The sequence below is a fragment of the Hippoglossus stenolepis genome, chromosome 17, assembly GCF_022539355.2.
Source record: "Hippoglossus stenolepis isolate QCI-W04-F060 chromosome 17, HSTE1.2, whole genome shotgun sequence".
Classification (NCBI taxonomy): Eukaryota; Metazoa; Chordata; class Actinopteri; order Pleuronectiformes; family Pleuronectidae; genus Hippoglossus; species Hippoglossus stenolepis.
The window spans coordinates 7,551,079-7,575,397 of record NC_061499.1 but is presented as its reverse complement, the minus strand read 5'-3'; the positions used below and the strand labels follow the sequence as shown (position 1 = coordinate 7,575,397).

At 40.9% G+C, this 24,319-nt stretch overlaps 1 protein-coding gene across 6 annotated transcripts; it reads left to right on the top strand.

Annotated features, from left to right (window-relative positions):
- LOC118124404 (myocyte-specific enhancer factor 2D homolog) lies at positions 1–23,670 on the top strand. Of its 6 annotated transcripts, none has more exons than XM_035182135.2 (13): positions 1–244; positions 6,866–7,212; positions 8,565–8,768; positions 8,924–9,061; positions 10,464–10,677; positions 11,820–11,876; positions 12,571–12,752; positions 13,516–13,545; positions 15,813–15,942; positions 16,049–16,235; positions 16,958–17,026; positions 18,356–18,406; positions 18,919–23,670. In XM_035182135.2, exons 2-13 carry the CDS (start codon positions 7,159–7,161, stop codon positions 19,391–19,393), a joined length of 1,791 nt encoding a protein of 596 aa, XP_035038026.1. In that variant the 5' UTR covers positions 1–244; positions 6,866–7,158; the 3' UTR covers positions 19,394–23,670. The 6 variants fall into 6 exon arrangements, with proteins under 6 accessions (XP_035038026.1, XP_035038029.1, XP_035038031.1 ...); XM_035182136.2 differs by lacking the exon at positions 1–244 and adding an exon at positions 2,891–3,933; XM_035182138.2 differs by lacking the exon at positions 18,356–18,406.
- Positions 23,671–24,319: the final 649 nt, after the last annotated feature.

Sequence of the window (24,319 nt, the reverse complement as noted above, 5' to 3'; positions counted from 1 at the left end):
GATGTGGATGACGTCGGTCGTTACACTGGGTTCACTGTTATCGCCCGGGTGGACAGTAGAGTTACTTCCACGTTAAAAAATTGGAATAAAATGCGGGAGGGAGGATTCACGTAAACACAGACGCCGTGTCAGCTGCAGTGGTTTTCAGCGTTTCTTCGTGAACACGCGTCGGCTCCGGAGCGGACGGTTCCACGCGTGTTTGTGGGGGTTTTTCTTTTTTTTTTTTTATCAGCAATATTTCAGGGTAAGTGGAGTGATACATTTCCTTCCTGCGTCTTCCCCTCTCTCCCCCCCCCTACCACCACAGCCGTTTGCTCAACGGTTTAAATGTCAAGTAAATAAGCCACACGGGGCTGGTTGATATCTCTCGAGGGGGGGCAGCGGTGGTTTGTAGTTATACATTGGAACCAGTGTAATGGGTGCTGCAGCTCAGTGGGGCCGAGCTACGAGGAGAGGAGAGAGAGAGAGAGGAAGGTAATGGCTGACTCGTACAGTGGAAGACTTGTGAAATGGCCTGTGTGGAGGAGCAGCTCGTCCTCTTGCTCCGTGCATCTTGCTCCGCTCGCGGTGCCTTCAAGGACTCCTGCGAGTTCTTGGCCCAAATGAAGACACACGACCTCAACCAGCCTGTCAAACGAGACCCCCCCCTTCAACCACCCTCCTGTCTGCAGCCAGTGGGCCTACCTCCCCACCACCACCTCCTCCCCCAGTCTCCAGACTTCCATCTGTCATAATGTGCACAGAATAGCTTATGAGTCCTGCTCCCACTTTGTTAACAGCAATGTCCTTTTTAACCACACAGCAGATCTAACATTGTGTAATGCTATTAAGGAGAGTGTAACTGTAACATGTGAGGGAGCTATTGTTCAGAAGCCCTGCTCTGCATTCGCTCTGCTTCCCTCCAACAAGAGCCTGAAGGAAAATCATATTCTCCTGGTTTAAGTGCGTGTGTGTGTCTGTGTGTGTGTGATGAGATTTTGGTTATTAAAGTAGCTCAGATTGTGTACAAAACTCTAGACACCTTCTGGTTCCATTCTCCCCGATACCGATATATATCGATACCTGGACTTTGCGTATCGGCCGATTCGATTGCCAATGCATTTACGAATTAATAAATTGCATAATGCATTTTAACAGCTGCATGCTACAAACCCTGTATGGAAGTGATGGGTGATAGGATCAGGTTAAACCTTTTGGAAAAAATACATACAGAGAATGAATTTCATAGAATGAGTTTGATTGTAATAACGGAAAAAGCACCCACAAGTGAATACATCTCGTATTACACGACAATTACTTCCTTTTAAATAGCTGTTGTGCAGCCACGGTTTATGAAAATACACGTCACTGTTTTACCTGTGGGACTTTCCGGCGTGAACTATTGCCAAGTTGCTGACATTTTATCTCGCTCTGGCTAACGGTGCGCTGCCTGAAATCACCTTTTTCTTCGCTGCTCTAAGAACAGTGCGTGCTAGTGGCAGTACGGTGCAACTGCTGTTTTGGAGCTGCGAAGAAGATGGTATTTTCAGGAAAAGAAATTCCAGTTTTATCTGCAAATAGACAGATTTGCAAATAGACAATGGCTTGGGTGCATTTGCATAGCTGTATTTACCATAAGTATTCTTAAACATATACCCTCCAGCAACCTCTGTCAGACTCAAATTAGGCCACTGGTTTGTGATTTAAACTGGATTTGTGTGTATCCAGTGGAAATTAGCTTGCTTGTGCATTAGAAATTAGCAGCCATGTTTTGTGTGCGGGCGCCATCCCAGGGTAGATAGCAAAGCTGCTGGACTTAGAAGTAGGCCAGTTTGACAGAGTGATCCACCTCTGTGTGCCATCCTTACAGATGGATTCATGTCAACATCTGGATGCAGTGCAGTCCCTCTCAGTTTTGTACCAGCAGTGTGGTTATTAATAAGTTTAAAGCTAGGTTCTGCTAGTCCTGAAATGACGCCTTATTGTTTGAAATGCAGAAGTCCTGTTTCTCTGCCGGCCTCACAGCAGATGCAGGCTGCCTAAAACCCTCCCATCAACAAAACAGTTTTATTAAAATCCTGAAAATAACAGTGTTATCGGAGCTTGCAGTTCCTCTGTGTATGACTTTGAGCTGACAAGGCTGTGAATTGTTGCCAGGATGAACAAAATTATACTGAGGGTTTCTCAAAGTCTACGGCAACAATACCTTGAGACAGCATTCGATTCCTCTGTTGTTGGCATCATTTATAGCTTTGCAATTTTCACCTTTTCCCACTTGGTCACATAAAGTCTTGGTGCTTTGACAAATAAATCAAATAAAACATAATATTTGTCGAGACGTCGTGGATGCATAATACATCAATACACATTGCAATAAAAAACCATAGAAAAGAAAATTTTCCTTTTCAGTAAGTGAAACCAGAGAGGAGAGACCAGAAGAGATTAGATTTTTAAAATAAGAGAAACTGACAGCTGTACAAATTTACAATAAGTCTTCCAAGTTTCATTCTTTTATGTTGGCTAAAATATTTTATTCATGTCTAGAACCTTCATTTATTCCATTTTCTCTTTGCTCGGAAACTGCATTACCTTCAACTGCCCTCTTGAGAAAGTCGGTGATAATCGTTACCATTTTCCATTCAGACCTGTTAACAACAAGGCTCACAGGGACACTCCACTCAAAGACTTCCGCAGCATTTATTGGGGAGATGTTTAATCTCAGCAACAACTGTTTCTTTTTTCAAGTTTCCTTAAGTAAAATGTTAAACCCCTATTGTCTCTTTTAGTATATAGGCAAGAAAATGGACACATTCAGATTGACAGATTTAAATGATACTTGAGAAGTTGAAAATAGCTTAGCTAAGTCTTTTTTTAATAGCAGTCACTGTGTAAATTGTCTCTTCCTTAGCAATATTTGTAATAGTGTTTGTATTGACAGTAGCTTATTGCCCAGTAGAGACATACCACATTAAAACAGGGACTTTTATATGGTTCAGAAAATACTGTGATATTATTCAAATTGGATGGTGTAGAGCTGACAAGAATTGTTGGTGAATCAGTTAGGAGATCGAGAGAAAATGTTTTGAGAATCGATTTTTCTACCGATTTGATTTGTCACCTTGGACCCTGGAAAATCATCATGGATATTTTCCACTATTTCTTGACACCTAATAAACAAAATGGTCAGAAAAATCACAATAGTGTTAACTGATAATAAAAATGATAGTTAATGACAGAACTAATATTGTCTAATGCTCCTCTGCAACATATATTTATGAATCTTTCATCACTGTACGGTCCTTGCTGTGGAGGTGTAGGGCTCATATAGAGTCACAAGAAGATATGAGTGCAGTCCTGTCCATCTTCGGGAGCAGTGATTGGGCCATTAAGGCCGTCCTAAACCCCCCATCCTCTCAGAGCTGTGGATGGTTAAACCCCACTGCAAGTCATGTTTGAGGCTCTGACCATTATTTATCTCATGGCTTTGGCCCATTTCTTTGGCTAGTGCGTAATCCGCTAAAGGTCACTGCCACTAATTACGCTACTCCAAAACAGACAGATGCCCACCCTGAGCTTGATTGTGCTCTGCTTTTTCAGAAGAATATTCAAGGGTTGCATAACCATCACTTGGATGATTCGAGGGGCTTATGTGTGGATCTATTTTCTTTCTTTTTTGTTTTTTTAACCAGACCATAGAGATAATGAGGCAAACGGGTCCCAGCCAAAAGTCATTAAATTGCCACCATTATAGTCTTCTATCTATTGTCTTCGGATTGGCTCTTTAGATTGACTTGTAAACTCTTTTCTTCTTCATCTATCTGCCTCCTGTTTGTCACAGAGTGAGCTTGGTTTGGCTGGATGCAGGCTCAGTTAAAGCCAAGCGGTGACCTCATTATCTTGGCATCCAATCAGTCCTCTGGCCAGCTCCTAATTGAGCCATCAGCGCCTTAAGGGGTAAGAGGAAGGATGAACGTGTCAATTACAGTAATGAGGGGACAACCACACATAGGGCAGTCAGAGAGGGACGGAGGCCATACACAAGCCTTGCAGTGTAACCCCATTCTGGTTAATTCAAGCCTAATCAAAGATAATATTGTAGCCTAACAGTGGGGAAGTCAGTGGACCCAATAAGGAGGAGCGTCTCTGTAATCATTACCCCGTCTAGCAGTTGGATATTTCTATATATCTTTTTGGGATAATCATTTGGGGTTGGTTCCCAACAGTTACAGCTAATGAATGATCTGGGGTGGTGCCCAGCGCTGCTGCGAATACAGTTTTAACGCGCAAAAGCGCCATTTTGCCACAGCACAAACTACATCATAGAGGGTGGTGTAAGCAAGTGTTTGCATATGGATGTATATCAGTATTGGAACATTTTTAGTCCCTTATATCAACATCTGCCTCAAGAAATCCACATCAGTTGGGATGTCTTGTCTTGTTTTGACCAGAAACTCAATCGTATTCAATTTACAACAAGATAATAGAGAAAAGCTACATAGGAGATACTCAAAGCTTGATCTTCAAAAAATTACTAAAATCATTAATCCTCTGTAATTATGGAGCACTTAATTTAAACCTCCCGAACAACCACAATTAGCATTGCTCTTGACTAATGAATTATTGAAGCTACGTGTATGATTATTATATGAATAATTGTATATTGCATCCCTATTGTAAAATTAGTTCCCAGTTGTAGATTTAATAAATATGCTAAGTTGCTTTCATTATTTTTCATTAATTTGTATTCAATACAATGTATTAACTTAGTTTTAGTTTTATAAATATTCATTCAAGACACCTGTGATACATATAAAACAAGAAGCCTCCGCCAAGGCCAAACAATTCTACACACGATTGTCTAGTTCTAATAGCAAAAATATAAAAGAAAAAAATGAAGTGGTCTGATAAGCTGAATTATTTAATTGTCATAAAACATAGTAAAAGACAGTGAAAAAAACATCTAGGATCCACGTCTTAAATCACATCTTCCCGTCCAGGCCCCGTCCCTCCACCAAGTTTGGTGGAAATCAGTTTTGTAGTTTTTGCGTAATTCCTCTCACAAACTAACAATTATACCTACAGACACAACAGTCTTGAATTTTCTGTAAGACTTCAATTTATAAGCTCTGACAAAGTAGTTTTATCATTATTTTTGACATAAATAGTTTAAGTCCAGTAGGCCAGTTGGCAGTTTGACCAGTTTCCTTGGTTCTCAAGGCTTCGTCATTCCTCATTGTTTTCATTTCTTGTTTTATAACCTTTAGGACCTTTTACACAAGCATTGAGATGGAATTCAGAATATAATGAATATAAAGAATACCAGGTAGTGATTCAGAGCACACACGGTGAAGGAGAGCCAAGAAGTTTGAAGCTGGTATAGTCATTAATTTCCCTCCTCTGATGCCATACGTCGGTTGAGAGTGAAGTAAACAATGGAATGTTCCACCTGACCTGTGATCACATCCACATCTGTGTTAATACTTTTAATAGTCATCCACAAAACATGTAATCATCCTATTGCCGTCAATATAATTTCATTTAATTTGAACATTGATCTTTGCTTTTGCACTGCAGAGCAGCCTTGTGTCATTGAATCCATTATTCCTCTTGAAGGTCTTCAGCCGCCCAAACTGAGTTTTATTCCCTGACATCCTTTTCATGGAGAGCTCCTCTCACCTTGTCCTTTGAAAAAAAAAAGGAAAAAAAAGACATTGATTATTTCAGTGTTGTCAGTGAATGCCCCTAAGGGACTGAAGTATTACATTTGTGGAGTCAAAAACTGCTGACTGTTTTCTTGTTCACATTGCGATGACTCATCTCAACTAAATCTTAGTTCCATGTAGGGCTGCAATAAATTAATTTAAGCACTGATTAACCTAACAACTGACTATGAAATGTTAGATGACAACTCAAAAGGTTTTGTTGAATAGCTCATTTGTATGTTATATTTATAAATCATAATTTATAAACCCCTGACAGGTGTCATGTCACATAATGTAACTTGTACAAAGGTGAAATTAGGGAGTTCTGGGTTTTGCGAGCCATTGTGAGAAATGTATAGGATGTTACATATCTCCTAACATTTGGACCTTGGACGAGAGCCCGACCGATGTGGATGTTTGGGGGCTGATGCCAATGCAAATATCAGATTCAGAATCTGGTTTTATAGGCAGACTGAAATGCTGATACCAATATGTCTATGAAAGGCTCATGTTGGCCAATTTTTTTCGGGCAACCGATAAATCGGGCAGGCTGTACTTTGGAATCTTGACAGATTCGTTGTTGTAAATCAATGCTTTGGGTAGAAGGTTGGGAGTAATTTTGGGTACAGTTAGAAAATAAGCAGAAACTTTTGGATCAAATGAAAAATCTGTTTAATTGAGAGCTCTTCTCCTGGACATGTGTGTTGTGTGGTGATGGTGAGCCTGAGAATGTATCAAATTTCTGGCACCGTGCTGGTACCTAAACTGAGTCACCAGCAAAATTACGCTGCAGTTGACCTTGAACTTTTATGTATTGCTATTGTTTGAACGGCCTCAGATACTGGAAGATGGTGACTTTAACCTGTGATTTTCCTACAAAGTGTTGACTGGATAGATTCCTCAATCATCTGTGCCCCCCTGCCCTTATAATCAGACAGTATTGTTGTCTTCATTGTTCTCAGGGTTCATTTGACAGAACAGCACAGATTACTTTGTCATTTTATTATCATTTTCTCGCACAGCAAATTAATTATTTTATGACAGCATTAGGTAATCTGATGTAGATATTATCCATTTATTTCCCTCACATGTCATGATTTGACATTTGTATATTCTCTCCTCTCTCTCTCTCTCTCTCTCTCTCTCTCTCTCTCTCTCTCTGTCTCTGTCTCTGTCTCATGCAGGAGAGCAGTGTCGTCCTCCTCGCCACAGTGGCTGCGAACAAACGATGAACTGAGGACCTCCTCGACCCTCACACATTTCTGCAGTCTGCACTCCTCACTCGCTGCTGTCGACCACGTTGCCTCACCACACCTGGGCAGAGAAATGCGTGTGTGTGCCGTCCCTCTGATGAATGACCGTGCAAGTGTTTTTGGGCTGAAGTAAGAGTAGTGGTCTGCACTTCGTCTCTCAGCCTCAGAGAGGCACTTCTCTACTTGACTGACTGCGACATTTGTCTCCACAACTGCAAAGCATCATGGGTAGGAAAAAGATTCAGATCCAACGGATCACAGATGAAAGGAACAAGCAGGTGAGTCTTAATTTATCTCTCATTTCATTTTCTCTTTATGTCTGTAGCCCTGAGGATTAAACAAAAAACTTTAAAATACCTAAAAGTTGACAGCAAATGTCAGATTTATAAACTCACTGCGAGCGAGTGAGTGTGATGATGACGTTTTTAACACGTGACAGACACGAAACAGAAAAAATATAACGCGTCTAATCCCAACAATCCCCTGCTGCGGTCTTCATATGGAAAATGTCCCGGACACAATCTTCCGGACATTTTCTGGAGTTCATGTCTAAAAATGGCTTTACGCTGGGGTCGAAAAGTCTGGTTCCACTTTATGACTTGACCCCAATGGATCTTCAGTTTTATTCCGGTCTTGCACAGTTGACTTATTCTGAAGCTCCTCTATTGTTGATTTATTCATGTTTCATTGTCCCATTCAGAAATCCATATTTCCTGGAGCGAAATGTCTCAAGTACTGTAACACAGGCTGTCCTTGAGAATTTGCCTCTGTCAGTCCCATTTGTTGCTTCCTGTCCCATCACTGCAACTTCTTCACTAAATTTCACAGCAGGGAGGATGTTGGACGGGTGATTAGATGAGTCTGGCTTTTGACAAATAGTTTGCTTTGTGTCACTTCTGGAAAGTTCAGTTTTATCACACTTTGCCTCATGTTCTCAGTCCTCCATGTTTTTTTTTCATCATGTGTCAATTTGTTCCACAAGTGGCTTTTTTCAGTCCTTCTGCCACACAGCCCAGATTTTCTACAACCTTCAATATTTTCTGGTCTTTTAGATAGATCCACATTTTCAGCTGTGAGCTCAGCAGCTTTGTGTACTTCTTCTTTTTTTTTCCCTTGACCAAGATATTTTGTTTGCTTACTTACAGTTCTAGGAAACTGTTCATTTAGCATTTTTAGGACACCAGTGTGTTTCAACCTTTGCTCTGGCAACACAAAAACATCTTACATCAGACTGTGTGTGTTCCAGTAATGTAACTGATTATTTTGTATTAATTACCAGACTCCAGAAAGATTATTCATAGGTCATCAGCTCTTTCTTCTCTTGAATTTTCAATTTCATTTAGATTTTTAACCATAACCCTGATTCATGCGTGGATAACAGAAGGGCTGCATAAAGGAAAAGTATGAGAGACTAGAATAAAGACAGATGACCAGAGAAAGCTCTATAGAGATATTAAATCAGGCTTTTTACCTGAACTTTTTTTACCTTCAGTGAGTCTGTGGCAATACTGCAAAGCACAAAATATTTAGCCTTAAATTAGTTAAGTCGACTTAACCAGAACTCATTCTTTCCCCCCCTACCTTCTGCCCTGTCTCCTCCTCTCCATCTTTCTTCACTGTTCTCACTCAGGTGACATTTACGAAGCGAAAGTTTGGCTTGATGAAGAAAGCCTACGAGCTGAGTGTCTTGTGTGACTGCGAAATCGCCCTCATCATCTTCAACCACGCGAACAAGCTGTTCCAGTACGCCAGCACCGACATGGACAAGGTCTTACTCAAATACACAGAGTACAATGAGCCTCACGAGAGCCGGACCAATGCAGATATCATTGAGGTAAATCCATCGCTTCAGTACTTTAAAATTTATCGAAAAACTTTTATTCCTGTCTTGCCATGTTTATACATTTCTTGCATACTGAACCATAAAACAAAAATAAATTCCTCACATCTTTGACTGACACTCATTCCCTTTCTTTTACACTTTCGTAGACTTTGAGAAAGAAAGGCTTCAACGGTTGTGACAGTCCAGAGCCGGACGGTGAAGACTCCATCGACCAAAGTCCCTTAAATGATGACAAGTACCGTAAAACCACAGAGGACCTGGATGTTCTCTTCAAACGCTACGGAGTAAGTCGTCCAACCTGCATGTGACACTTCATGCTCCTATCCTCCATACAGAGTATTAGGGATGCAATGGTGTGGAGAAACTCTCGGAAACACCGGTGTTACAGATTATACCGGACATTTTCCGAGAAAGGACGTGTGTCACTGCAGTCAGCCTCACACTTGTGGTGTTACTTCAAGGTGTGTGTAGATTAGTAGGCAATTTCTGCAGATTGTCTCATCGATGTCTTCAGGTTCCCTTTTGGCACTCATGCTTCTCGCTTCGACTTCAAACCCTCAGTGTTGTCGGTCAACTCTCCCCTCATCGTGTGATAAGAGTCAACTATTCTCTGACGTGACTCTGCTCTGCTCCATCAGATGGTAGTTTTTCAGTTAAAGGAAATAGGCCCTGCTGCTGATACGAGAAAATGAACCAAATGAGTTTAATGCCTGGAAAAAAAGTTTTATAATTGTTGAGTGTCTGAACACTGTGTAAGACGGGTAATCTCGGTAATTACTATTCTGCTTTTCTCAATTGTATACTCGGACGCTTTCTGTTATTATTCTCTGTTTGTTTGTTTAGTCACAGGAAACCACTTCTGTTGTGAAGTTCCTCTCTTTTTTTCACACATTTTGTTACAGAGTCCTTTGCAACATGCCAGAAACTTTGGTGTTGGGTTAATCAGTCAAGTTCTTACTTCAAACGTACAATGATCTATTTTTCTTTACTAACCAAATTCAATAGATCCTTATCAAAATGTTCATGTTGAGTGTTTATGTTCATGTTGAGCATTTAAGAATTCACACAAAGCTATGTGTAGATTAATGTGAGCTTCAATGCAAGTCCATCAAAATTACAATACGTTGCCCAAACATGGCTTTGTGAAAGGGTTAGCTTGTAGGGATGAACTTTCAGAGATGCCCCCTGAGTCTGATGCTCCCTGAAGCTTTACAAAACTTTAAAATGAGCCTTTCAGCTCCTTGTTTAGCAGTTCGGTCCACAAATGCAGTGTTTTATTCATTGTCGTCGCTCTCACTGCAAAGTTAAGAGCTCTAAAATCTTCTGCACACGAGCCTCTCTGCACCAAATGGCCGACCGACACGTTCAGAGCTGGTGCTTTTTCATTTGACAGTCAAAGAGCCAGAGATTTCCCTCAGGAGTTGCTGGAGACGGTTCCACGGAGGAGGCCAGAGACACGTCTCAGAATGAAATGACAATTCGTAGAGTAATGTGTAAACAAGCAACTGTTTGCTAACAAGTTCATATCAACTGATCTGTCAACAGCTTATTTTCACTGCCACCAAGTGGACAACAAAAATCAGTTAATACAGGTTTAGAGGTGAAAACAGTGATGTTGAAGAAACCTAGCGGTGACTTTTCACACGGTTTAGACTGAAAGTAAAATTCCCTCTTTCCATTTCGTAGCAGTCGACGGCTCCCCAGACCTTCTCCATGCCAGTCACAGTCCAGGCGTCCAGTCAAAGCACACTGCAATTCAGTAACCCTGGCAACGCACTGGTAACTACCTCCTATGTAACATCATCGTCTCTCACGGATACCCACCTCCTGTCACCACAGCAACCAGCTCTTCAGAGAAACACGGTGTCTCCTGGGTTGCCACAGCGACCAGCGAGTGCAGGTGAGTGAGCGATTCTGCTGAGTGCGGCAAGATTCAAGTCGTTTTTTAGAGAAATTGCATATTATTGTAGGTAAAGTTTCAAAAACAAATTCTAATGTTCCCCTTTTAGTTCAGCCCATTTTCTTCTTGTACACTATCTGAACTTAAATCCACCTCTTGTTTACTTCCTCAACAATAACTTTGTAATGATTGTAACCGTTATTGCCAGTTGTTATTCGCCGTTGTTAGGTAACCACGGACCTACAGTAGATATCCAGCCCCTTATCTTTACATGTAATGAGCTGAGTAATTCCTCAGGGAGCAGCGTACATTCTTTTACTCTAGACTGTTGTACTGTGTTTGGCTTTGGTGAAAAACTACTTGCTGAACCGCACTTGAGATTTTTTCTTAATGTCCCTTCTAATGTTTTGATTATCAGTGCATAGCTGCATCATACAAACAAGTAGCACTGAAGTTAATACGTCTTTTCCTGCCTCTGTCTGCTGTTCCACCTCTCGCCTTAAAAGTGCAGAGGATTTGTTGCTGTTGTGAACGTGTCTGTGCAGAGAACCTCCCGCTGTGTTGTGCATGTGTTGAAGGCAGACAAGTCCCCTGCCAATTCTCTGGATTTTACCCACAGGTCATGTCTGAAAACGGCTTAAGTCTTCTGTTTACCTAAGTGAATATTTTTCTTGAGTATTCGAGATTCAAAGATGAACAATATGCCCAGTGAAATGCAAGATGGCAAACTGTAGCTGTGCTGAAAAAGTGCAATGTGCAGTAGAGAATAATAATTAGAACAAGTGCCAAACGAATGGTTAAAATGAGATAAGATCAAAAAATGAAATATTTACACCTGGATGTCTGTATTTGTCTGGTCTTTTTCTATGAAACTTGTACATACACACACAATCACATACACATACTCTATATTTGGGGATTTCCATTGACATCTGAGCTTTCGATTACATCATAACTTCTCTTCAGAGTTTTGTGCCACTACAGTTTCCTTCAAAACGTCATTTTCAACTTCATTTTTAGATTTTACTACCAATAGTAGAAATACTGCGTCTACACCATATTTCAGAAAAGTAATTGACCACTGATTTGTGGTGGCTACAATAATGATAATCCTTTCTATTAATTTAATCTTTCAACAATAGGTGCTCTTCTGGGAGGTGACCTGAATAATTCAAATGGAGGATGCCCAAGTCCAGTCCGTGAGTACGATTTTATTTTTTAAGAACCTGAGCAGGTTTTATTCTTTAGTTGTTTAGTTTGTAATCATCCTAAATCCTCTCCAAGGTTCCTCCACGGCACCATCATCTCTGATGGTGCCGTGGAGGGACCAGATGATGCCATAAGTTTCATCAACAGACATGAATAGTTTTCCCAGTGCTTACCCTCAGAAATGTAGTTCACTTTATAGATATAGTTCTAACACTATAGCTCATGTACATTTTTTTGTTTCAATTGAAATATGTTTTAGTTCTTGTTTTAAATGTTTGTATTTGGAAAATGTGTTTGTGTACTTAATTTTATGTGATATTTAGAGTAAAAAATATCTTATTGATTCAATATGATAGTTATTAATTGCAGAAATGTAGATATTTCAAACAACAGATTGTATCATTTTAGAAGGATTAATATAAATCAAACCTCTCTAACACAAAGAGGTTTGAACATCATCTAGTTAGGTCTCATTAGATGTGGATTTTACTTTCTGTTGGCTTCTCAAACACTTAGATTCAGTCCAGATTGACATTCCTTTTCATTTTAGAGCCTCTCGGAATAGATTCATTTTTTTCTTAACAATAATTTGAGTGCACACAGCGTCAGTCCCCCGCTGTCTCCATTCACCTGTTTGATTTTCCTAACGATTCCTGTCCATTCACACCTCTGTTTCCCCCGCAGCTAATGGATACACCAGTGCCAGGGCCTCCCCAGGCCTCCTCACCGTTTCCAACGGCAACAGTCTGGGGAAAGTAGTTCCAGCCAAGTCTCCACCCCCACCTCCCAGCCCCCAGATGGTCAACAGCCGCAAGCCAGACCTCCGAGTCATCACCTCACAGGGCGGAAAGAGCCTCATGCAGATGGTGAGCTTAACCAAACTGAGCCTGTTTCTGTCTGGGTCCTTTCAGTCAACATTGAATCCTGGAAATAATGACACCTTTTATAGGATTTAACTGTTCTCACCTCTGTTAAAAAGCTCAGTTGGGTGAGATTGTTAAAAACTAATGATAACAAAGTGAATCATATCTGAACCTAAAACCTTGAAGATTAGATCGGAAACATTATGAGTTAGACAATGACATTTTGAACTGAAAGTGAAATGAAAATCAAGAATTAGTTTGAAGGTGAACACTGTGTTAGAGGCTGTTTGCCATCATTTTTGTGTTTTTTACATTTAAGATTTCTGCTGCATACTTGAGGTTCAACATCTCATTATTTACTCTGGCAAAGTTTGTAAAGTCTTGGATGAATCATCAGCTCCCACTGACATACTGATGTGTTTTCTCATAACTGGGCTTTTTCAGAAGTCTTTGAACTAAACACACACTCCTTTTTACTCATAGCCACTGTTTGACTGTGTCATAACCACCAACAGATCATGAAAACATTTTTTTAGTAGAGATTCAAAGTTCATTTTTGACCTTGGAAACAGAATTTGTCTGAACAGCATCACTGGAGGTTTTAACAAAATCTTCCCCAAGCTGTTGTTATCAAGTTTAATCAATATTTTTATTCTTGCAATGGATCAAATGATGATTGTTGTCTCGTCTTTTTAACGATTCAATTGAGTATTTGGTTACAAACCTGGATCAGAGTTGTAACCCTGTCTGTTACCACCCTTTGCAGACAGAGGATGAGCTGGAATTGGTAAACGAGGTGATTTTCCCCAACGTCAGTCACTCGCATGATTCGATGATTATCGACTGTCCACACATTTTTAGCATGGTTACGAAACTGTACAAGAGCTTGTCATTGTTTTTGGTCTTGCTCCACTGACATTTCTTGAGGTAGTCTTCACTTTGTGGTTCCCACCTTGACTGCATGTCGTTCAGGGCTCATGGTTGTTTTGTTTTGTAGAGTTGGGATCGTGATCTTCTCAGAGAAAAACGTAGAAAGGTTAATGTCATACAGACCTTGAGAATTGTCTTTGAGTGTTCATCAGTTTTCAACGAGGCACATTTCCTTCATCTAATGATACCACTGAAAGCATGGGTGTCTTTTCACTTGGCATCGTGGAGCTAAGTGCCACAGAGCATGTTCCCCTGTTCACTGACACTCACACCGACTCTCATTCTCGCCATCACTTAGAGACGTTTCAAAAAACAAACTGGAATTACATTAAAGGCATTTAACTCAATCTTCTGCTGCAGTTGCATCTTACATATGTAGCTCCAACGCTTTTACAACAAAAACTTACAACAAATAAAACCAAATCTTTAGTTACAGCTTTCTAAACTTGCTACTTTTTTATATGATACCATTCATTGTGCTGCAAAATATTCTTATTCACACTAAAAAAATATAACAAATTAAATCAGAATCACATAAAACAACTTAGTGAGTGAGTTTTCCAGTAAAATCTCATTTTCATGTAAGATGAATTTACTCGGAGAGAGAGAGAGGGTGGATGGCGGCTGCTGATTTCTGCTGCCGGTGCCGCATGATTGTCATTTCTCGTACAATTCCACTCAAAGTTGTCAGGTAAGAATCTCATTTTCCACAGGATAGTGATTCATTTTCATCACCCTCACCCAGCCGCCCTCCCTCACTTCTTCACAGAGGCAGTTAATTGAATCTGGCCCTTCTCTCCAGTCTAACGTCCCCCCCCCCTCCTCTTCTCTCTCGGCAGCGTAACACTCATAACTCTGGCCCAATGTTTCCTCTCAGGATGATCAGTCTCACAATATATGAGTAATTCCAGAGCAGAATTATTGCATTTTTGGCCTTTTATATGCAGACCTTTTGTTTTTTCCCCCTCTTACAAAGAACCCCATTTTGCTTTTATCTGTGATATAACTCAGCCGAAGCAGGCTCTGGTGTATTGTGCTTCCTCTGAGATTTGTGTCTTCCAGCAGTGCTACGTCATAATAAAACCTCACAGTAACAGTTGCACAGATCTAGCGGCGTGTCTGCTGCAGCTGTTTAGGAGAATCACTGAATATTTTGTCATCTAAATGTCCGACTTAATGTACAAACACTGAGCAGGCAGCAGCTTTGACCCCCGTTAGCCTTCTCTAAGAGTGAGGGATTGAGACATTAAAAAGTAACCATTGTTGAGAGCAGCCAGGCAGGAGTACTGTAAAGCCTTTAGTGACATCCACTGGAGAAACATGAGATTAGCTGCACACTCACTTACAAGTTAGACTCGATCCTGCAGTTGCAAAAAAGCAAACAAGTCACTTCCAGCTTGTTGGAACTGCTTGAACAACTGGAGAATTACTATTTACTTCAGTAAATTTATCTAAGTTTAGTCAATTAGTCAGGCAACAGAAAATTAATCTAAAAGAGGCTTCTAAATTGGTGTCTTTGTGTTTCTATTATTTCACTGTGGACATTTAATTTCATTTATTTCTGAAGGTAATTGTGGTCTTGAAATTCAGGGTTACCAACAGCTCACCTGGTTGGACTCTCCCACTTTCACACTTAATCCTGTCCCATCAAATAAAGACTATAATGCCCAGGAAATATATTTTAAAAGATTCTATGGATTAAAACATTAAAATCATTATAAGTAATATATATTTAGATAATGTACAACAGTACAGTCTTTAGGGACTTTTAACATAATTTCAAGCTTGTAAACTCAACTTAAAGACTCAATTTGAAAAGGATGCAACTTTTGAAAGATGAACCTACCTTAATACATACGTGAATTGCCTTTAATGTAAAGTCTCCACAGCGTTTATGGCTCAAAACAAGCAAACTGTTTTTGATGCATGTCATCACGAACCTCCACGAAAATCCATTTGCGTCTGAGATTTACTTGACTTGGTAAATCATTATGAATCCAGCCATTAGCTCATTGTCATTCCCAGCATGTCGGAATTTACATTTTTAAAGTCTTAGCTTTAGCTTTTGTTAGCACGTGTAGGTTAGTGCTTAGGTTTCTGCGGGGTTTAACATGTCATTGACCTCTCTGGCAGAACGCCCAGCGGCTGGCGGCTGGAGCCCAGGTGGCACAAACCCTCACCACGCCGGTGGTCTCCATAGCCACACCGAGCCTCCTGGCACAGGGGCTGCCATTCTCCGCCATGCCCACAGCGTACAACACAGGTGAGCTCAACATCCTGTACGAGCTCAGGGAGTGATCATGCACTTTTAGCTAAATGAGAAATCAAGAGTTTTGTTGTCTTGGTTCTTTTGTCCTTCATGCTCTCAGAGTACCAGCTGACCAGCGCGGACATCACTGCTTTACATGCTCTGGCGTCTCCTGGTGGCTTGTTGCCGACTTCATGGCAGCAGCAGGCTATTTCCCAGCAACCGCAACAGCAGCAGCAACAACAGCAAACACAGCAACAGCAGCAGCAGCAGCAGCAACTTAATCTTGCATCACTCAGCAACTTGGTGTAAGTCCATTCTTTCATTTCTCATCCCTGCAACTTCAAACCTGGTTTTTGAAAAGTTCTGCCATCCCTCTCCTCCGGTGCCGGGGATGACGTTGGTGGCGGTGATGGAGATTAAAACAGCTCTCAGTCTTTTTCCTCTTAACGCTGAAATACTTTACTACTGACCCTCCCAGGCAGCGTGCATGCTCTCCATACCATGACCTGATATGCAAGCAATTCACATCCCTCTCTTAAGTGAATTGGTCTCTTCACCAGCATCTCACCATCTCAGCGTCTTCATAACATCAGTCTTAACACGATTCAGTTTTTCTGGAGTTGATGGGACTTCAGCAGGATGCAGATGCAGTGTTTGGAGGAGAAAGAGAGAATGATTTAAAGTAAAAACCAGAGCGATACAAACAAATAAATAAACAGGTTATTATTTATACAGTTAACTAGTCCCAACCTTATACACGGCTCATGCATGGACACTATTTCTTTAAATTCAGTGAACTTCATAAAGGTTTAGACAGTTTAGAAGTTTGACCTCCTTGCTCCTATTAAGGCCCTGTTCAAACTTTTTTTTCTCAGTCAGACCTGAATAGATAACTGCAGTCTGTACTCAGCCGTTGAGAACATTGTTTAGTGCAGCATCAGCGTGACGAAGCGCTGCTGGTTTCCATTTGGGTTTCGGTGGCGTGAACACCAGATCCTTGAAGTGTGTTCTCTCCTCTTGTCCACAGCATGTGGGGCGTGGACAAACAGAGCAGCGAGCTGTGTAGCCAGGTGTCCAGTCTGGCTGCCAATCTGAGGTGAACAGCCACTACTAGTGTGTTCGTATGTGAAATGTCATGACCTTGTCTGTAGGGGGGGTTGGGTGCCACTTTTTAAAAGGCTTGTGCCATAATGGCAGTTTATACCTCTCATTTAGTAACTAGGGCCAGGAGAATTTCAGTAAGAGCTCATAATAGAAATCAATGTTTAATCTATATTTAATTTTATTGTAGTTATGAAATTTAGTTTAATGTTATCTTATCATTGTTATAATTTTAAAGGATATTCATACTCTTAAAATAAAAGACGATTCACAATCTAGGTTAAAAATACAAATGCAGTTCTCTGCATCTTTATAAATGTGGCAACTATATAGTCACCAAGTCAAGCTTTTTACAATTTAGCATTTTATTTTATCTTTACTGTTTATTTGTTTTTATTCAACTTTAGGGTTGTGGATACATTTTAATGTCACAGTACAAATTAGGCAAATAATTTGAGCAGTTTTAAGGTAAACTGTGAATTACTATTGTTAGTGAAGTAAAGTAAAATTTGATAAATAGCAACTGTCCATTAGCCACGACTACAGTGTATTTTAATAATCAAAATTAAACCAATTAATGCAGTAAACATATTTAGCAGTGGTAACGTATACGTTATGAGAATATTTCAGTTTTCAATCCATTTGTGTGTAGTCAAATAATTTGATTTCCCCTGTTATCAGATATCAAACCTTTTTCCTTATTTCCTTCCCTCCGTTTTCATGCTGCAGCACCTGCAACATGCACAAGTACAGTGGCCTCTAAGGACCAAACACATGCAAGAAGAAAAGCTCAGTGCTCCAAATCATGAAATACTGCAAATGCTTAAATCAGCACAAACAAAGAGTAATGCTCTCCAAAATTAGAAACAGTACAAATACATCATTTGTATGCTCTCCTTGTTTTTTATTCTCGGTCTTGTATTTCTTTCTGTCTTGAGGGGAAAGATTCAGTACATTTGCTGGAGAAAGTTTGTCCTAGTTGTTGACATTTTTGCATGTACTCTTGTGTGCAGTTTTATCCTTAAGGGCCACCGTATACACTATTTACAAAGACAGAATTAGAAAGATCCTCACTGTCCTGATTGATGAGTTTATTCTCGTGTTTGTACATCAGAAAACCACATTTATGACATCTGGATTTTTTAGTAAAACTTGAACCAGAACCCAGCAGATTAGTTTCTTTGTGTTCTCAATCATTTGTAACATTATTGCTGTTGTTGACGAAAACTTTGCTCGCAATAATGTTTCACACTTTTCTCCACACATGCCTTCTAATCCACCTCTTCCCTTTTGATTTGGGTTCCAACATTTTTTCTCCCCACAGTGTTGGCTCTCCGTCCAACCTGCTCTTGGGTAGAGATGAGTGGTTGGGCCGGTACTGTATCACACTTCCTTTTTCCTGTGTGTCTGTGCGCTTTTGGCTGCCCCCTCCTTCCCTAAGCATGTGTGGTGCTGTCTGCAGTCAAACAGGAAAGAGACCTAGTTCCGGTTTACGCCATTTTCTCTAACCCCGAGATTATTTTCTGTTTATCATTTGTAGTTTGTTCACATCATGGCTGACTCACGGCGAATCACCCTGTCACACCAATCATTTCATGCTTCCTGGGCTGTTCTGTTGATCTGTTGGGAGCAGTGGGGGTGTTTACTTCTGCTTTGAAGAGGCTCAGAACTGACTGGGCTGTTGAATAATTGAGTGTGGCTTGTCCCTGTCGGTGCTGTGCCTTGTAATGTGGGTTTTTGTCTTGATGCGAGTCGCTTTCCAGCTTCTTATACAACTTTGTCAAGTCGTTAATCATTTGTCTGTTTTTTGTCCTCACCTTTCCTCTTTGCTCTGTCCCGTATCTTCCATTTTCTTCCCCTCTCTGTCCTCCGTGATTTTGTTCCCAGGCCGGTGACCCATATACCTCAAGGCGCCATGCTGACCGTCAACACCAACTCCAGCGTGTGCATCAAGTCGGAGCCCGTCTCGCCTGGCCGTGATCACGGCAGCGCTTGCTCTCTTCCTTCCTCCAACACACCGTCCTCGACTTCAGGTGGAGCCATCCTGAGCGCACCGCCGCAGTACCCCGGCTCCCTGCTGTGCCTGGAGCCCCCGACCGGCCGCTCGCCTGCGAACAGCGTAAGCAGCAACGCCAGCTCCTTTGAAGGCAGCGATCGCGACGACACCGGTACAGCCGGCGGCGGCGGCGGCCATGGAGGTGCAGGAGGAGGCGGTGGCAGCACGGCTGGCTCTACGGGTTCAGCAAACCGCTCCTTGCCGCCTGACTTCAGCTCCTCGGCTGATCTCCTCAGGGTGTCAAACGACCCGGAGCAGGAGGGAGGGAACGTGAAGCGCATGAGATTGGACACCTGGGTCACATAGATGCACCAGCACCGTTTCTCTGCACCCCCCCCCCCGTGAAGTTATGGTGACACTTAAACACCCACAACACACACACCCACTCATCCTTACACCCCCACTGCCCCAACCCACACTGCCATGTGACACTATCCTCATGCATCTGCCTCTTTCCAGAATTACACCACTCACCTGCGTCACCCAGACTTATGAGGCTTTGCCAAAATAAGAAAAAAAAACATTAAAAAAATTAAATAAAAATCTCGCTCTGAGTGAGGGAAGGACGGTTTAGTGCTCTGCTGGATATTTAGACCCCTTGAATAGAGGGACAGTAGATTTTAAAGCCTTCTTGCTTGAATGGACTCCCGTATAGTAACTTCTTTTTGTTAGAAACAAGGCACTTAGCCTTTCAATCTGACTCAACAGTAAAAAATATTCCTCTTTCACTCGCTTTCTGCATCACCTTCATGTATTTACATTGAGATCTGCTGCATTGTTCTCAATATGGTCCGTGGCTTGTCAACGCGATAGGACTTCTGCTGTATGACTCGTCACTTCCTGCTTCTTTGAAATCCGTTGGGATTGTGTGCTGTCCATTCTTCAGTAAGGCACTTGTAAACTGCACTATTGGAAATAACTTAATCCGGACACCTTGAGGACTGAGCATCTGTGTGACACTAAACAGACTCAAACAGGGACTCTAGGTGAGAGTTTTACCCAGGCAGGCCCGAGCACTCAAGTGGCACTTTGCTGCCGTGGAGTTGAGCACTTTGCCCGAGTGCCAATATCAACCTCTCTTTAGGAATAAGAAAAAAATGCCAAAAGCCTCTTGCACGCGGTGCGGGGACACTGACGAGTGATCACTCACAAAAACCGGCGAGAACTAGAAACTTTTGATGCTTTTCGAGCGTTGAATTTGTCGTCACTCTCTCCTCGGACTGAGCGCTCCTCCCGTCCTCTCGCTCATCGCCTCTGGAGCTCAGATGGAAATTGTTGCGCCAGAAATCCAGCCACAGTCCCTCAGCTTATTACCAGGAGTAGACGCCATCCAGTTAAAAGCATAGTACAAGTTTTCTGAGCCTCTGGTGGCTTTTTTCGAGGTAGGGAAGTATTTGGTTCCTTCAGTCCAAGTGTTCTTTATCTGTTGGTATTTAAAAAGAATAATCTGTTTTGAAGGTCTGTTAGTCGTCCAGAAGTAGGAATTCTGACTTTGTATAAAAATCACTCCTTATACAAAAAGCTTTGATGTCCTCTTTAGCTCTCTATAGCTCTCCTTAGCTCTTTGCTGTGTTTCAAAAAGTGAAAGGAAAAAGACATTTTCTATATTTCTACCGCTTCAGTTGGCGACAAAGTACAATAGCTTTTCAGCTTCAACGACGTGTATGTACATATGAATATATTTGCATAGACTTTGCTAGGTATCCCTAAAAACAAGCAATGTGTTGATTCTCAGTGGATCTGTTTGCATATACGAGTGTGACTTTGATCTGTTTTGAGCTACGGTGCAGGGGCTACGCCACACTAGGTAGTGCTGGTGGATCAGACGTGTTTCAGTAAACCTATTTTATGCTAGTGTTGGTGGTGTGTGCACTTTCTGTCTCTCACTCACCGAAGCCTGCTTGGTTGTGGTGTCATCATATTCTCCCACCACCCCCCCGCCCTTTTTTTAAAAACCCACCAAAAGTAAAAGTATCCACCTTAACATGAAGTCATCATTACGACACTGCCATTCACGTATCGTGTACTTAAAGAGGTAATACACACACACTTTGCTCGACAGAATCACGTTTAATCTTTTCCACATTAACCAGACACAGATTTTTGCCTTTTTTCACTTTGAAGTTAAGTCAAGAAATTGGCTAATAAGTGCTGTGTTTGTTGTTCAATTGTATATTTTATAGTACAAATTAGTTTTGTCTGAACCATTTCAAGTTTATGTATGAGTGTGTGTGTGTGTGTGTGTGTGTGTGTGTGTGTGTGTGTTCACAGGATGTTTATACGTAGAAACAGGAAGTCTCTCCCCTCGAGTTGACGCCCTCGGTGCAGACTGTTTGCGTCGGCTGGTGTTTGTTGACTGTTGATTATCCACTTAAGCAATGCTACACTTTTAAATGTGTGTGGGTGAAATGATGCTGCGATTAGTCCGAGCCCCGCAGTGCAGAGAGTGGAACCACAGACGCTGTGGGTCAGTGGAGGATATCACCTCGACGTGTGACCTTTTCACGAGGGCGAACTGACGCCTAATGCCAGTCGATGTTTTCCATGATCAGCTTATTTCTCCGTCCTACACTCGACAGCGTGGTGTTCAGCAGTTTCCTCTGCTCATTTCAGGTCATTAGTGTTCTTCTTCTGTCAATCAGCACTGGAAAACAATTCAACCAACTCTTTCTAAAAACCAAAACCTCATGTTGGAGAGTATTTAACGTTTGAATTGTTAAAGGAACTTTTGGGAAACTCACTTTCTTCCCCAGATTTTGACGAGAAGCTGAAGCTACAGCAGCCGGTTAAATCAGCAGGAAACTGGTAACAAACCCACCAATCAGCAACTCTGAGGCTGACGTCTAATGCTGCATTCATGTTATATCACTTAGATAGTAAAAGAAAATCTGAGCTAAAGTGCATTTCCATCCACTAATCCATCCTAATGCAAATATTAGGAGTTGAGTGCATTAGGATACAGAAACAGTTTGGTTTGCCCCTAGTGGTGACATTTTTAAGAAACGTCTTATAATTATGTTTTCTAAAAATGTCCCCTCTCAGTTAAAACTAGATTCTGGTAAAAATATAAAAAGTCATCTTTTGAGTCTTATCTTGACTCTTCAAAGAGCCTCTAAGAGGAAAAGCTGTTGGAGAAGGAGGGAGAACTTTTAAGAGGCTTAAGAGTTTCTTAATCAGAAAAAGAGAGAATGTGTATTTTAACGTGGATGGAAACGCACCATGAGATATCAGACATTTCTGACAGTGACGATATTTTCCTCTTGGTGAAAACTACAAAGCTAATGTTGCTCAAACGTTACATTGAAATTAAATCCAACATGAACTCTCATTCAATCGATTCAGTTCATTTTAAAAGGTGCTAAACATAACTTTGTTTTAAATACATGAACTCACAACAGTAGCTAATTTAAGCTATTTAAAAGACGTTTGGAACGTCAGGAGTTTCTCCTGACGACATGAGGGACGAGCAACAAACTTCTCGTCAAACTTCTCGGCATTAAAGTGAATTCTGTTTCCCCAAAGTGTCAAACTATTCCTAAACTTGAAAGATTGGACTGCTGAGCGGCACCAGCCCTCACGCAGCCGACGATCTCCTCTGCTACTACGCCGTCATTTGCATTTTAAACCAGTTAATTTCCATGGAAACTCCTAGTGGGCGCTGATGGTTGACTGAAATGTGACACCACACTGATTGGCTCTTTCTTCCTGCCGCTCGCAGGTTCGCTCATGTACAATAAGGTTCTGTCAGATCTAGCAGTGTAGTCACGAGACAATCTATATGAGAAATGAAAAACCTGCACCCTGTTACTTGTTGTGTACAATGTTTTTTAGAATCTCACTATTTTTGGATTAATTTGTGCTGGTGACAGTTCCATTGTCTGTTATTATTATAATGATATTATTATGGAGCTTTTATTTTATTGCTATTTTGTGTAGGATAGCCAAACTGTTTTTTCATTTTCTCTCTATTGCGTTTACCTTTCTTATCATAAACATATAGTACTGGTTTCCTTTTTTGAAACAACTTGCTGAAAATTGCACGATCAGTTATTGTGGTATTAGCAAATGCAATGAAGGAAGGAAATACCAGTTAAATGCTGCAGTTTTAATTAAGATATAGAATATATTTATAAAGAAGAAAAAAAAAAACGAGAGACAACTGAAATTAGTAATTCATGAAATTTGAAACATGTAAATGCATGGGACACAGGTAACAACTAAAGTCATGTTACGTACAGTAAAGATAAAGGACATGCATCACAAATGAGTTTTCAAAGGACTCAGAATAATGTAGCATATGAAATACTAAAGATGAAATTTATAGCTAATATATTGTGTTGAGCTAGTCCGCTTTGGGTTTTTGTTGTAAAGAAAATATTTCTTTTTGTTGTTTTTTGAGAATGATATACAGTTTGTGTATATTTTCATATACAAAGTATGCACTGATATGTAATTGAAATTCTATACCGCTTTTACAAAAAGTGTTTGTTGTACCAAAGTATCCAAGTCCCTTGAAACCTTATCCTTTTTGCGTATGTTTTACCGTATTTTATATATTAAATAGACAAATTGAGTGAAATGAACTTGAATCTGTGGTTTGTTTTCTTCTCCCACATGAAAGAGGCTGTTTATTGTGTAACCTCCTTTTTCAAGGTAATAAAAAGTCCCCAACAAGGAACACTTGGTAAATACAAGTAAAATCTCTTTCAGCTTTTTCCTCTCAATCCTCTTCTGTTGTCACAGTTTCTGCGATGAATCTTCATTTCTCACATTCAAAGATATAAAGAAACGGCCAAATTTGACTGAACCCTCACATCGACCTGTTTCTGTGTTCCATTAATTATTCTCTGGGAAATCCATGAAAATGTCAAAAGATGTCCTCTCTCACAATGTTCAAGAAACAGGTTTAACAGTCCAACATTCGATGGATTCTCTCGGCTCGTGTTCCATCCTTACACCAAGTTTTGTGGAAATCTTTTTTTGCGTAATCCTACTGACAAAGAAGCGGTCGGGGGTGAAAGGGAATCAGTGGATCTGAGCTCAGTGAAACTAATGTGGTGACTTTGCTGTGAACCGTCAGTTCTTTTGTTGCTGTGGGTTTGTTATGTTTGTTGATGTCGCATATTTGTGGCGTCCGTCTTTCTTCCTCATCCTCAACCTTGAATCGACAGTTGTCTTTCAGGACCGGCTGCATTTTCTGGCTCAGACGAGTTGATTATGTTGAAACTTGTC

Coding starts and splice junctions, on each gene's coding strand:
- LOC118124404 (XM_035182135.2), top strand. CDS start 7,159: ATGGGTAGGAAAAAGATTCAGATCCAACGGATCACAGATGAAAGGAAC. Junction 16,236..16,957: donor GCATCACTCAGCAACTTGGT/GTAAGTCCATTC, acceptor TCTTGTCCACAG/CATGTGGGGCGTGGACAAAC. Junction 17,027..18,355: donor AGTCTGGCTGCCAATCTGAG/GTGAACAGCCAC, acceptor TTCTCCCCACAG/TGTTGGCTCTCCGTCCAACC.